The following is a 15,916-nucleotide window of genomic DNA, read 5'->3' as shown; positions in this document are numbered from 1 at the left end:
ACACACTCTTTCTCTCTCACACACACACACTCACTTCTGAACAAGTCCAGATTTAAAATAAAAATTAAAAAAACTCTACAAGTAATATATTTTTGGTAAGTCAGCAACTCACTTTGTGGTGCTGGAGGCTGTAGCTGATATCCAGTTAATTGGCACCATCCGACAGGATAGAGATCAGGGGATTCACAGTCTACCCACTGATCATACTCTTCTTCCCAACCATCAAAATGGATTCTCAGTAGACGATGAATGATTCGGGTCACTGTGGCTACACACACTAAGCGTGGTTCCATGAGGTCTACAGCTTCTAATTTCATCCCAACACGAAATCCATGATTTGGAACATCCTGATAAGAAAAAGAACATTCTAACTGACAGACGGTAGAAGCCACAAGAAGACAATGTGGAACAGTAGAAAAACCCTTAGACTTGGAACCAGAAGAATAGGTTTAAGTGCTGACTCCAGCACTTACACCAGAGGTACGGTGATGCAAAGTTAATCATTTAATCTATAAACCTCAGTTTCCTTATTTGTGAGGAAAGAACAATACTTGCATTAGACCCCATCAGAGGGATGTGGGTAGCAAATGAGATAGTATGTGAAAAGGGCTTTCTAGCCATAAAGCCTTATATAAATGACAGCTTTATCTTTTGGAAGCACCAAGCAAAATGCCTGGCATTAGCCAGCTGATTCCTAAATTCTATTTCAATTCTAAGTCTTATCAATTGGTTAATAAATATTTTTTGAACTGACTCAAAGTAGGAAAATCAAAGGTAATGGAAGGGAGCTAAATAGGAATAATTTATACAAAAATGATCAGGATTTATGGATAGTTCTTTAATTATAAATTAAGATGGTGAAGCATTTAAGAGCTAGTTATGAAACTTTATGGAAAAGAAAAAAGCTTTACAAGTAGGTAACTACAATTTTCTTTTTACCTTATTAAACAACTTTACTGGTGCTGCTATGGAGCCAGTTTCCCTGAGGTAGTCAAACCATTTGAAAGGAAGTTTTGTATAACCTGAAAAATATAGCATTGTCCTAAGTGGAAACTCATTCAAAATTCCTGAAACATCAAAAATGCAAATAAGTTTCTAAGAACAAATAAAAATCTTGGAGGTTTTAGGAAGGGTCATCTAAATCAATTTCAGACACTGTTTCCTGTGGTTCTAATGAATTACAGAACTCTTCCTTGCTCCCCCCTAACTTAAGAGGATTTTGTCCTCTTAGAAATAGATATTGGGGCCCAAACTAATTGGATGGAGGCTGACCTAAAGAACTCTTTGCAGAGACATCTTTTCTCAATTCAAACATTATCTAAAGTTACAGATGTCTGCTCTCATACTTAGGTCTGGCTTAGTGAAGCTCTTGAGATTGTGGGGTCATTTCTTTATGTGTTTTGTTGGAAGAAAAGGGAACATAGCAAGACTTAAGTCTTGCATTTTTTTTCTACTCAATTTCTTTTTCTTTAGATCTTTGAAGAATAAGTATTTCATGAACCATGTTAGGTGGCCACTTGTTTTGTTGAGATAGCCTGTATCTTAAAAAAGTATTTTAATGGAGTTTTCAATGGAGAATCTACTAAGAGAAGTTGCCTTTAAGGCTTAAAGATGTGTGTTGTAAAAAAATACTCTGTTACATACTGCACCAAATATCTGCTAGACCTATTTTTCACAATAGCATCTGGTATTACAATTAATTCATATTCTACATATTCCTACAATGAAATGTTCCATAATGCACATTATATAGTCCATTAAACTTTTTAACATGTAGGTTTTTTGTTTTGTTTTGGTATCGTGTACAGATTTTAAGAACAACACTGGATAAACTGCATATGTATGCCAAAAAGACATTGAACGGAAAAAAGTGGTGATAAAAATATCATACAATATCAGAAATATCATCTTAGGTTAAAATGAGATACCTCTGGGTGGAGTTAATTCAATCATGTTAATTTCACAGAAACCAACAGGGAAAATAGAAGGGGAAGTTGCATGGTAACAAAACCAGTCAGATCCATCTGCTGCTTCTGATCCATCAATTCCAATCATAAGGAATCCATCTGCTAGCACCTTTATGAATTAAAAGCCCAAATATTTAAAATTAGAAAACACTCTTAGGAATTCACGTTTAAAAAAGTGACTCTAAACTACCCTTTCATTTAGAACTTTATTTATATTGGAAGAATCTTTTATAAAGATGAAAAAAGGCTTATGTTATATTTATAGATTTTTATATTATCTAATTGAAATATACAATTTCATTAATTCTGAGTTGGCAATATAAAATCTAGCATCTGCTAGGGCTACATGTAAGTGGGGAAAAAAAAGTTAAAATCTTCAACTCTGGTTGATGATTGAAATTCCATACCTTAGAATTTCATTCTTTCTGTTTAGGGTTTTGAATTCTGTAAAATGTAAAACATCCTTGGGAATATTAAGAATTTTAACAATTACTAGTTATTTATGTCTGATTACGAATCCAGTGTCAGATTCTTTCAAAGGTTATGAATTGGACATGGAATGGGAAGATGTAAATGAGAAGTAGGGGTGGAACACTTGCTGCAAGACTAGGAGATTGGATACAACAAGGACCAACACTGATTCCAGTGACCAGGAAATAAATTGCTTGTAAGACAGGATACATTGTAGATTACAATACTGGCATAGTATCCCTCTGTAAATATGGTTTCAAAACAATAATCTTAGCAAAGTGCTATATGGATGACCTATGTTAAGGAAATAAAACTTACTTTGAAGTTATCTGGGTACACTGGTATTCTGTTTTCCTAGTACAGATTCAGACACAAGCATTTAGGTGTAAATATTTCACTACCATTCTAAATAGTTTCTATTTTTTTCTTGCCATTACCATGTAGCTCCAGTCAATACCCAATTTTTTTGTTTAAACTTACATTTATCATCTCACCTTTCTAATGGTTGCAACACATATTGCAGATAGATTTAGAGGATCTATAGCTTCCAATTTCATTCCTTCCTTGTACCATTCCCCACTCTGGTCTACTTCTTTCACCTAAAGGATTATAAGAAAGTACATCTACTATTATGCAAAAAATGCTGCTATAGTATTCTGCAAAACAGTACCCATAAGTACCCATTTTAAAAAACTCACCAGAGAAGAGGTGAAATAGTTTCCTACCTACCTAACATTGTTGTTCAAACTTTCAATAGCATTAAAGGAATACAGGGAAATAAGACAGAATTTTAGAGCAATTATAATAGAAATTTATGATACCTATGTATTACAAAGTTTTAATCTTTGTAAATGACCACATAATTGTGATTTCCACTACTTTATGAAAATACCCACAACCCTCTTTCAAATCTAATTTACAAATGAGGGTTCTTATGAAAAATCTCTTACCTTAGCAAATAAATGTGGTGGTGTATCAAAATGTCCATCCTGTTTCTTAGTAATATCTACAAGGAAAAGTTACATACTAATCTGTCAGCATTTGAAAGATCAAAAACCACCTTTCTTTGAAAGTCTTAAGATTTACATGATGGCACATGATGCCCTCAAACATGGCAAACACATGTTTCCCACACTTCAAAACTACTCTTAAAGAGTTCTTTTCCCTGAAGAAAACATGTGCCTATATTATTAATAGAAATAAGTTAATTTGAATGCTGATATTTTACAAGGTAGAGAATTATTTAGATTGCTTAATTTTAGAAGTGCTACTAATGTGGATGATAAAATGCTATACAAATTTACTTCTAAAACTTGATTAAAATGGGAAAGTAGGGAAAACTATGTTTAGGTGTTTTGTTTTGTTTTGTTTTGGTTTTGATTTTATTTTTAGATAAGCTGAAAGACTGAAAATTAAGGAAACAATCATTATTTGACTATGGACACATTTTGTAATCAAGAACAAGCAAAGGAAATATATGATATTAATCAGTTAAGACATTATTATTTGGTGTAAACACTCACTAACTAAATTAGAAGCTGCTTAGATAAATTAGAAGACTATAAATCTATGACTTTTACAAGAAAAATGTTTGAAGAGTTCCATTAAGACACACTGATATTTGTAACAAAAATCTCTATAAATGTGCTCACCAGATCTTTTGAATCTATGACCTATACTTCGAGACCAACCGATATGATGAATCAGGGGACTGTACATGTGGCACCAGAAGTCGTCGCTTTTATCTTCACTTTCCTCATAGACCAACCTCAGCCTCCCTCCAATCACACTCTCCACAATGGCGACCCGAGTCCGACACAGGTGGGTCTTATCAACCACTTCTACTCGCATGGAGGGCTTGAAGGGGTACTGCATGCTTTCTGACACCTTGAGATCAAGACAAGAAATAACCAAGTGTTTGCTTCAATCCAGCAGACATTGACTAAACAACTACTAGATATGAGGGACTACAAAGGGGCTGGGTTACTCCAGGGTGATCAATAAGACTACCTTGAAGGAACTGACTTCTGGTACATATGTTGATATGAACATTAATTTATATTCCTTAATTATTAAAGAAAAAAGATATGGCCAGAAAAGGAGCTAAAGCAGCCACATACTAAGAATGCTAAGACAATAACTGGACAGTTACCAGTACCCTGAGATTAAAGATCCAAAAAGAACTAGACAATCAACCCACCCAGCCTTCCCTGGTCTGGAAGTCCCTGTCCTTGGAGCTTACCTTCTACCCAGAGAGATGCAACATGTAAGAAGGATGCCCAGACAGACAGCACAAACATGTAACAAGGACGGACACACACACACACACACGCGTATGGGTGGGAAATGAGTCCCAAATGATGGTGCTTCTAGAGCGAGGAGCCCTGGCCTGAGCTGGAAGAGAGCTAGCAGTTCCAAGAAGTAGAGGTGAGGAAGGAAAAGCATTCCAGGCATAGGGGACAACCTATACAAAAGCCTGGAGGGAACAGGCAGTGTGGGAACAGCAATTAGGTCAGTTCAACTGAAGTATAAAGGACATAAAGACATGTAACATGCCTTCAGTCTGGAAATATATATTAACAACTATTTATGAACTGCACAAGAAAAGAGCTTGTGAATGGGTTTTAATCTATATTGGTGGGGGAAGTACCTACAAAGTATGAAATCTGATTCCAAACATTAAAAAGGATGTGCATTTCTTTCAAATCATTTTTATGAAGAATGTCTGATGAATAATAACATCAGTTCACTGTGGTTTTAAACATATCTATATTAATACATTGCTTTGGAATAACATATCTTGTAAATCCCCAAATGCCTAAATTCAGATTTTTTTAAAAAAAATAATTATAACTTTTTATTGACAGAACCCATGTCTGGGTAATTTTTTACAACATTATCCCTTGCACTCACTTCTGTTCTGACTTTTCCCCTCCCTCGCTTCACCCCCTCCCCTAGATGGCAGGAAGTCCTATACATGTTAAATATGTCACAGTATATCCTAGATACAATATATGTATGCAGAACCAAACAGTTCCCTTGTTGCACAGGAAGAATTGGATTCAAAAGGTAAAAATAATCTGGGAAAAAAGCCAAAAATGCAAACATCCAGACAATTTTTTTGTGTTTTAGTTAAAAGTGATTTATAGAGACCAAGCTTTACCTTTTGAGAGAAGTCAGGAGGAAGTGTTTTGGCACCAGTAAGTCGTTTCACTAGAAAAGCTTTCCAGTTTGTATACTTGTGTTGAATGGCTATTGCAAAAAGAAATCATATTTTAATAAGGCATGGAGGGGATGTGGGAAATAAGACATTTTTATTAAGAAAAAAAAAAAGGCAAGGCCAATAGTATCATGTATCCCAGGAAATCAGGACTTCAAAATTAACACGTATTTGAATGAATTAAAAAATGACTCAAACCAAAAATCCTGGAAATTAATTTTAAATTAAGATAGAAAAGAAGCATTATCATTCCTAGAGAAATTACATAAGAGGTAAGAGGGAAATTCCTTTAAAATATTGTGGGGTCAACAGTTCCATTACTCTTACTTACTCCGAGGAGGAACAAGAGGTTTCCCACTGGCTGCACACCAACCAACTGGATGGATATCAGACCCACATATGTTGCACCAAAAGTCCAGGCTGGAGTCACTTTCAAACCCTTCATATCTCAAAAGGGCATTATAACCTGAAAGAAATGGAAAGTGTTTAAATGGGAAAACCCCCAAGTATAGCAAAAAGGATTTTTGCCAAGGAAAATAAAATACATTAATTGGAACAAATTTAAAGAGAAATGCATAAAATGTCTTATTTTTTGTTTAGAAACGTCTTTATCAAATGCTAAGGGAAAAAAAATTGAATTAGAGTACCTATTACTAAGTTTTTGAATCAAATACGGAATGAACTGCATCCATTATATTACATATTAATTTACTCAAAGTTATATTGTAAAGCAATTGCTAGTTTCCTGGATGATTAGATCCATTATTTTTTACAAATTAAAACGATGAAAACCCAGTCCCCCCAAATTTCTGGATGCACAGAGTTGATACTTCAGTCTGTGTTCTGATTAATTCTGCATGTCATATTCCCCTTAAAGATAGTCATCTCCACAAGAATGGGAACTCTAACACACTATGTACATTGTTGTTTACATAGTAGCCTCTTATTCTAGTGGAGATGACAGTCTTTATTTTTATTAAAGCCTTTTATTTTCAAAACATATGCGTGGATAATTTTTCAACACTGACCCTTGCAAAACTTTCTGTTCCAAATTTTTACTTCCTTTTCCCTATTCCCTCCCTTAGATGGCAGGTAGTCCAATACACATCAAGTATGTTAAAATATATGTTAAATCCAATATATGTAGATATATTTATACAGTTATCTTGCTGCACAAAAAAAATCGGATCTAGAAAGAAAAAACTTGAGATAGGAAAACAAAAATGCAACCAACAATAACAGAAAGAGTGAGAATGCTATGTTGTGGTTCACATTCAGTTCCCATGGTCCTCTCTCTGGGTATAGATGGCTCTCTCCATCACTGAACAGTTAGAACTAGTTTGAATCATTGTTGAAGAGATCCACTTTCATCAGAACTGATCATTGTATAGTCTTCTTGTTGCCAGGTATAATGATCTCCTGGTTCTGCTCACTTCACTCAGCATCAGTTCATGTAAGTCTCTCTAGGCCTCTCTGAAACCATCTGCTGATTGTTTCTTACAGAACAATAATATTCCATAACATTCATATACCGCAACTTATTCAGCCATTCTCCAACTGATGAGCATCGACTCAGTTTCCAGTTTCTAGCCACTATAAAAGGGCTGCCACAAACATTCTTGTACATACAGGTCTCTTTCCCTTCTTTAAGATCTCTTTGGGATATAAGCCCAGTAGTAACACTGCTGGATCAAAGGGAATACACAGTTTGATCAATTTTTGAGCATAATTTCAAATTGCTCTCCAGAATGGTTGGTTTCATTCACAGTTCCACCAACAATTTATCAGTGTCCCAGTTTTTCCACATCCCCTCCAATGCTGGTCATTATCTTTTCCTATCATCTTGGCCAATCTGACAGGTAGGTAGTGCTATCTCAGAGTTGGAGATGACAGTCTTTAATGGGGATATAACATACACAATCAATCAGAACAGACTCCATGAGAACCTTAAGGGAAGTACTAACTCTGTGCTTCCAGGGGTTGAGGGAACTGGGTTTACTAAAAGGATTAAGGAAAATTTGGTTGAACAAATGGCATTTGAACAAGACCTTTTAAAGGACAGGTAGGAATTCCATGGGCTGGGCAAATAAGGGGAGAGCAGGAAAGCTGGAGTACAGGACAGCTCCAGCAATTTCCTAGAAGAATGAATAACATATAATTTTAACTGTTCTTGGGTCTTAACTGTCTTGATCTTTAACAGATTAACAAGAAGATTCCCTGCATATAAAATGACATTTCTTTATGACCTATCTATAAGAGACGAATATCATTTAGCTTATAAGCACAAAATTCTCTGGTCTAGCATATTTTTAGCATGTTAGAACTCCATCTCTCAAATGAAGAGAAGTAACATGTAAGAAGACTGGAAAGGTAGAGGAGTGGGTAGGGAGTAGGGCAGGTTATGAAGGGCTTCAAATGCCAAAACAGCATTCATTTTTATCCTGGAGGTAACAGAAAGCCACCAGAGTTTACAAAGATCCCTTTGACAGATGGGTAGGAGGAGGACTGGAGAGGGCAGGGAAACCACTTAATAGATTACTGCCATCGTCCAGATGCGAGCTGATCGGTATTTGCATCAGGATGGTGGTGGTATAAGCAAAAGAAGTTGTGAAGGTAGAATAGAGGATTTGGTAAATGAATGGATTTTGGAGGCTGGAAAAGGATGAGGAGTCTAGGTGAGTGGGGGAGTGGTGCCTTTGACAATAAGAGGGAAGACTTACTTCTTACCCTTACTACTTTATAGAAGCTCTCTAAGTGCTGTCTTTGCCATAGAGCTTTTATGATCCTGACCCTCCCCCTCAAACTGTTCTCTCTTTAATTACTTTTATATTTATATTGTGTGTATATATGTAGATTATATATATATGTATGTATGTATGTACACACACACGCCCATGTATACAATTTATTCACAAGTGTACACAGATACACATGCCTGACACATGGTAGATGTTTAATAAATGTTTGTTAATTGATCGCTTGATTTTTGTCTTCCCTCTTATTATTATTTAAAAAATGCTATGCAGCATTTTGGGGGAGGGATTGGCTAATGGGGTAATTGTTTTGCTTGACCACACATATGTGTAACAGGAGTTTTCTTTTTGTTCCTCAATTGAGGAGTAGGAGGTGAAAAGAAGAGAAGGCAGATTTATGTTGACAGAGAAAAAAAAATTCAATTTAAACAAAAGAAATGTAATGCCACATAGGATAATTAGAGGAGTACTGAATTAAGTATTATCAGTAGATCCAGATCAAGATCTGGGTTTTTGGATCTGACAAGATTATTTGTGTGACTTTTAACTTGTAGAAGGAAACCTGATTTCGCTGGAGTTTATTTTCTCAACTTTAAGTAGACGATGAAAAATAACTCTCTCACATGTTGTGAGTTGTACAAGTCTTAAAAAGATCACATAAAGGTGAATTATAATTATATTCTTAAGAAGTGTCAATATGGGAGTAGGAGATTGGGATTATTGTTTCAGTTCTGTCATTTAATAACAAAATGACTTTGAACAAGTCACTAACTCCCACAGTAACAGTTTCCCTATCTAAAAAATTAAGGAGAAATCAAAGGGGCCTGCCTTATTGCAATGTGGACCCTGTTGAAATTGGACAAGTTAGGTGTGTGTTGCACCCAGCTGGCACAGCTATGTGGCTTCCTCCAGTTCTATTCAGCAGCATCTGAGTAGGCAAAGAGGTGGAAGGTAGTGAGAATGAGCGGGATTGAGGTATGAAAGGAGAAAGGAGTGAGGGATTCAAGAGCAAATGACAGTGAGGGACTGAAATGGCTACTACAGATCAAGACTGGAAAGGCATGGAAGTCAGAGCAAAGTGTTAAGGGGTTAGATGGAGGTAAAATTTAAAATGAGGGAGAAATACAGATTTTAAGAAGGATGAGGTATAGATAGGTATAGTATGATAGTAGGTTACAGTTAGCAAAAAGAGTATCAGTTTTAAATGAATGAGATGCAACTTTTTTGGGGTGAAAATCTGTGAGTGGCTATAGTAAAATGGAGTTTAAAAATTCTATAAACCTTTAAAAAGGATATATTATATCACATTTTTAAAAAGTGGGACCAGAATTGTGATTTCATTTGAAAAGATAAATGATGATGAATAAATTCCTTCTATCAATGAAGAATGGTAAGAATTCTAAGTCTTAAAAGTTACCTCTGACATTGAGGCTAAATGACAGTCCTTCTCAGGTGTCGGAAGAAGGACCTGAGGCCCTTTTGACTTTAAATGAAGCTAGCCATTAAACCACACTGCCTTTCTATATCACACATATGCATGTACAAAACTGTTGTCAGCATATGTTAATTTAGTTCTACTTTACCCATCTTGTATTACTTACTGCAAAGAATTTTTATAATTTCTCTGCATATTTTTTATTTGCTTTTTATATGGTGATGTAATACTTCAATATAAATAATGTAGTGGAAGCAGCACTATACTTAAAGGAAAATCAACTGGGTTCAAATATCTGTGTAAACTGAATTAACACAGTGAGTTTACTGACAATAGTGTATTTTTCTCCCCCCCCCCCCTTTTTTTTGAGGGGGGGGATTAAATGTCTGCCATAATTTTTTTTATGAAATAACATGGAAAGCAATATACTTTATAGTTGAGTAACATTTTCACTGTTACTTTCTTCTCTCTAGTCAACAAAAAATATTAAAATGTTTGCCAATTTTGATATGTAAATGCTCACAATGAAAATGTAAAAATTGACTTTGGAACTCAGAAGAGCCTGGCTTCAATACAGTGGTACAAACTCACTAAAGGTTTTCTCTGTTTGGCTTTAAATATTTTTCCAATTGTCTATTTACTTTGCATGATTTAACCTGTGAAATATCTACAACTAATTGATTTTACATATATTAGAGATTGCCTATTTATTACTTTTATATACATATCAATACTTTCTAATTTCTATAAGTTATTTTAGCTGTGATTTATTGCAAACTGTCCCAGTTTAACCTTTTAGACTGGTTTAAGCATATGGATTTACTCTGAGAAATTCAATTTGTTGTTTTTATATTACTTTCTGAATATCTCTTCCCTGTTGTCTAGCCAGTGAGTCATCTCTTGAAACAAAATAAGAATAAAGCAGTAAGGCTTATTTATATTCTTATTTATAAAAATAAGAAAAAAGCAGTAAGGCAAAACTTAGCCAACGTTTTCAGCCAAGACTGACAGAAGAGGTGATATTCCACAACCCTCATCTCCTAACTCTTCTTTTCTTTATAACTTAGTTTTATTGTTTTTCATAGTGTAAGAAATTATTCTCAGATAATCCAAACGTTCAACATCATTCTCAGTGATTCTTCCTCTCTGATAGTCAATGATTCATTGTTTCTTTCTAAGTTGGGTTAAGCAGTCCAATATGCTTTGTTCTAACCTTTAAATATGTATTCTTTTATATTTAAACCATATGGCATTTGGAATTTGCTATAGAATGTAGCATACTATATGGAACTAAAAATTTTTTTTCACATAGAAATTGTTCCTCAAAGCATATGACTAATGATGTTTTATTTCCATTGTTTAATTTCAATGAATTCTTTTCCTCACTGCAAAATGTTAACAGGTAAATCATAAATTATAAGCCACCATTTTTGGTGGCCTTGCTTTTCACAGGACAGTTTCTGAACAATGGTAGTTATTTAAGGATGGGCCTAAACCAAAGGTGTCCAATTTTGTGCACAATCAAAAGGTGGCTAGGATTTGCATTAACCAATTTATCTCTACAATAATTCAACTACATGTAATTTTTTATGTCTGACTTCTCAGTTTTTGCTTTCTTCACACATCTTTTCTGTTTAACTTGACCTATTCCCTTTATACTATATTTTATTTCAGTTTGGCCACTGAGGAGCCAATATATCTGAGTTTCTTTCTGGAAACTCTCTTCTCTGCCTTCCTTCCCCATTTTTCCTTTTAGACTTGGGCGATTTTGAAAATTGTAGCTGTAGAAATATTTTAAAGCTCACCAGAGCAAGTTCCTTGTTGGCTATTTACTCTTCTTCCCTCTTCCCCCTATTTGCTGCAACTTTTGTCTGCTCATTTTTAAATTCATAAATTATTCTGAGATATTGTTACTGTAATTCATTAAGCAAAAGAAAATAAAAAATTATCCTCAGTCCAGTGTGTCTACTTTACATTCATAGTTCCAGATTGGTAGAAAAAGGAGACGATAGTGCCAAGAATCAGAGTTTTAGACTATAAACATTAACCTAGCTATTACTACTCTAATTGTAAGATATTTGTTCAATGGCCAAAAAGACTTATTAGAAGAACTGAATCATACTAAATTTGACATTTTCATCATAAACGACAAAACCAAACTGAAGTTAAATGGAAGGATGGCTATTGGATTTTTTTTGGAGAGGAAAATAAAAAAAGTTGGGTTTATCTTACATCCAAACACTGAAAGAAAAATTATTTCTTTGGGCATCTTGTATTACATTGCTCTTGATAAAGATAAAAAAAAGACCACCATGAGAATAATCTTTAATTGTTCTAATACTAGTTCCAAAGGTTGGGGTAGTAGATAAATTCTATAAAAACCTTTGTAAGATATTTCAAGTTAAATACATATTTTAATAATTTAATGAATTCAATGGAAACGTGGGTATGGAGTAAGATGGAACAATAGAAAAACAATAGAAAAAAAGGTTTAGGAGTAAGGAATGGAAGATGCCAAAGGCTTCAATTCTATATAAAAGCCTAATATTTATGTCACATATTTTCTCTTTGAGAAACAAGGTAGCAGGCACTAAAAATGAAAAGCAACAAAAGTTATCACAAAAATGAAACTGTGTATATGTGGGAGTCATTCTTCAATAAGAGATTTACATACAGTTAAATCTATAAAAAGATATACTAGAATATAAGAAAAAAGATATAATACATAATTCAGTAAACTTCAATCTAACCTAATTAAACAGGATTCTGAATAGTTTAAAAATAGGAAATGACAGATGAGAGGACAATGATATCTATTATAATAATATTAGAAGTTTAACTGACTTAAATAGTATGACAAGAAAATAAAGAATCTAGAAACTGCCTCTACTTGCAAAGTTGATCATCTGTAAAATCTAGTGAAGGGTGATGGAAAATGCATAAAGGAGGATGCATTATTTTCTCATATTAAAGTGAGAAGCAATGGAAGGAAATATAATTTTAAAGAAAGCTTGGAGAAAAACCCATCACATAGATGAAAAATTAAAGAGAGTTCTAAATATTATAAACATCACATAGATGAAAAATTAAAGAGAGCTCTGAATATCATTATAACAGATTCTTTACCATCAAGCATAGACAAACCACATTTGGACTCTCATAAAATAGCTCTGGATATATTCCTAGACAAAATTTAAAATGGTACTGAAGAAACAAAGACTCAACAAGAAAGCATCTGGACTAGGTCAGATGCACACAGAGATGGGTTCATGCTTGAGAAGACAAAGTTTTGAGGCACTGACGGATTCATTCTCAATATTTGTGAAAAAAGATAAAGATGTGGGGGAAAAACCTTGGATAATATTAACTTAAAAAAAGGCAATCAAGAGAATAATGAAGAGAATCAAGACTCACAAATGATTGCCTATACAAAAATGGGAGAATCAAGGACACGTGCACTGAGGGGATTCTTCATGATGGAATCAGAGGAGAATAAGTAGGGAAGTCATAAATAATTCTTCACAGTTGGCTGCATCTTTATCATCACAAAATTGACTTGATATATCTACATGAAAATGTTTGCTTTGGTAGAGGAAATGCCACCTTAGAGGCTCATTTCCATCAGGGTTGTTTCCCAAGCATATCTCAAAATCTTAAAAAAAATACTTGTTCAAGTGGCTCTTTCCAATAAAGATGACTGCCAAAGGCGCTTGCCACTTTTAAGTACCTGAAGGACAATGCAACATAGAGCTCAGGTTGAAGAAATCCTCCAGGTACTCCTGGTTTGCAGATAAAACTGTGCTGGGTATATCAAGTTCCAGAACATTGCAGAGCTTCCTAGATGAAATTCATAATTACCTAGAAGAGTTTGGCTTATTCAACACTATCCACACAGGAAAAATCAAGTTGATGGCTGTCAAAGTCTTAATTTGCGAATGGATAATTTATCAATCATTCATCAGCTACTCACCTAAAAGTAAACATATTTGGGCTAAACACTGCAAATGGACAATGAGTGAAGCCTAGAGATAAATAGGAAGAGGGAGAGAGCAGGATGTACTGACTTTAGGAAACTGTACAAGCTTTTTCCCCACACAAAAGTCTATCTTTTTACATAGTAAAAAGTATTTTTCTAGTTTTGGTGTATGTTTGGTAGTCATGGGGACAGATATGAAATACTGAAGTTAAGAGTCACCCAAATGACTATAAAGAGTGAATACAAAAGGATATTAATTAGGCAAAAGTGTGTAAAGTATGTCAGGGAAATATATGACTAGAAAAAATGATGGAATTGGTTAATACATTGAGAGCCAAGTACAAATGATGTACAGCCTATATGCTCCATTCTGAAGAAAATATGAAGGGCCCTTGAAAGGTGGGTGGACTCCATGTCAAATTTATGGGAAGTTATGGTCAAGAATTGTACAGAATGCAGCAAAATAACTGTTTGGATAAGTATATATACATTGTATTTAACTTATACTTTAACATATTTAACAACCTGCCATTTGGGGGAGGAAGTGGGGGGAAGGAGGAGAAAAGTTGGAACAAAAGGTTTTGCAATTGTCAATGCTGAAAAATTACCCATGCATTTATCTTGTAAATAAAAAGCTATTTAAAAAAAAAAAAAGAATTGTACAGAATGGGAAGGTATGAGTGGACTATGGTCTGTGTAGTAGAAGGAAATATGTCCATGAATATCTGACCTTCATTGGTATACCGTATATTACTGTTATTGTTACTATGTGTAAACTGCCATGTAGTGTCTTTGGCAATTCACCCAATCTCTTAGTACTTAGCTTATAAATTTTAGAGCAAGTATGACTGCATTGGTAGGTGTTTCCTCCCTACAAAGTCTCTATGTTAATGAAATCAGATGTCAAGGCAAAAACTATACTACTTGTTTTTTTCAGCACTATGTTGAATGTGAATAGTCTTAAGGCCAGTTTATTCTAATGCTTTTGTTTTTTATTAGAGGAAATGGGAGTTCAGAAAAGGTAAGAAACGTCCTCAGGTTCCAAATTTAGTACTCTTTCAACCCCACCCTGGATAATCACCACTCACTCTTTTTCTTTTCTGTTATAGCTTTGGCAGATAAGATCTTTTTCTCCTTGCCACCACTAATTTTTCTATTCTTGTCCTTAAACTTATAACTGCTTGTCTGTTCCAGGAGCTTGACCTTCTGAAAATTCGGCATATCAATTTTCCATATCCACTTTTTTCCTCCTTTCTTACAAAAATGCCCAGACATCTATTAATCAATAAGTACTTATTAAATAGTTATTGTGTATCAGGAAGTGCATTAAACACTGGAAACATGAAGAAAAGGTAAAAACAGTCCTTGCCCTCAAGGAGCTTACATTCTATTAGGGTTGGGGAGGAGAGATGATATGTATATAAGCAGGTACATAAAAGATAAGAGGAGATGAAAAGTAATTCTAATGTGGAAGGTTCTAACAGCTGGGGGAATGGGGAAAGGCCTCTTCCAGTATATAGAATTTGAGCTGAAACATGGAAGTCAGGGATTCTCATCAAAGATGGAAGTGAAAAGGAAGAACATTTGAATCCTGGGGACAAACATGCTTAAAAAACAAACAAACAAACAAAAAAGCAAAACCCTTGAATAAGCTCCTTAAGCAATCATCTTGTAGCTATCTTCCCTTTCACATCTAAACTCTTAAGTTTGTTGTCTTCATCTTTTCACATCCCACTTCTCAACTGCTTTCACTCTGACCTTTCATCCCCATAACTGAATTTTTAACAATTTAACGTCATCCATGATATTTTTATTATCAAATTCTGTGGTCTTTTCTCAGGCCTCTTCTTAACTTCCCTACAAGCAGCTGACCCTGCTGATCATTTGCTGGGATTCTTCCCAATCTGGTTTTGGTGACACTGTTCATGGTTCTCTTCCTACATATTTGATTTCCTTTTAGAGGATCAACATCTGCATGGTTCTATTCTAGGCCCTCTCCTCTTCTCTCTTTATGTTCTATCTTGCTAGAATTATCAATTCTCATAGACTCCATTATAACTCTTATGCAAAGATTCTCAAATCTATACACTCAGC

At 34.6% G+C, this 15,916-nt stretch overlaps 1 protein-coding gene across 6 annotated transcripts in view; it reads right to left on the bottom strand.

Annotated features, from left to right (window-relative positions):
- MBTD1 (mbt domain containing 1) overlaps positions 1-15,916 on the bottom strand; it is a 75,036-nt gene that overhangs the window by 12,150 nt on the left and 46,970 nt on the right. For all 6 annotated transcript variants that reach the window (XM_051994277.1, XM_051994278.1, XM_051994275.1 and 3 more), the window contains 8 exons: positions 5,990-6,124; positions 5,602-5,690; positions 4,091-4,325; positions 3,389-3,444; positions 2,933-3,037; positions 1,929-2,076; positions 940-1,022; positions 113-347 (listed from right to left, as the gene is read on the bottom strand). In XM_051994277.1, the coding sequence (XP_051850237.1) occupies positions 113-347; positions 940-1,022; positions 1,929-2,076; positions 2,933-3,037; positions 3,389-3,444; positions 4,091-4,325; positions 5,602-5,690; positions 5,990-6,124 (1,086 nt within the window). The remainder of the gene's footprint in view (positions 1-112; positions 348-939; positions 1,023-1,928; positions 2,077-2,932; positions 3,038-3,388; positions 3,445-4,090; positions 4,326-5,601; positions 5,691-5,989; positions 6,125-15,916) is intronic.

The sequence above is a fragment of the Antechinus flavipes genome, chromosome 4 (genome assembly GCF_016432865.1).
Source record: "Antechinus flavipes isolate AdamAnt ecotype Samford, QLD, Australia chromosome 4, AdamAnt_v2, whole genome shotgun sequence".
Lineage (NCBI taxonomy): Eukaryota > Metazoa > Chordata > Mammalia > Dasyuromorphia > Dasyuridae > Antechinus > Antechinus flavipes.
The sequence above is the reverse complement of the archived record's forward strand: the minus strand, read 5'-3'. Positions and strand labels throughout refer to the sequence as shown.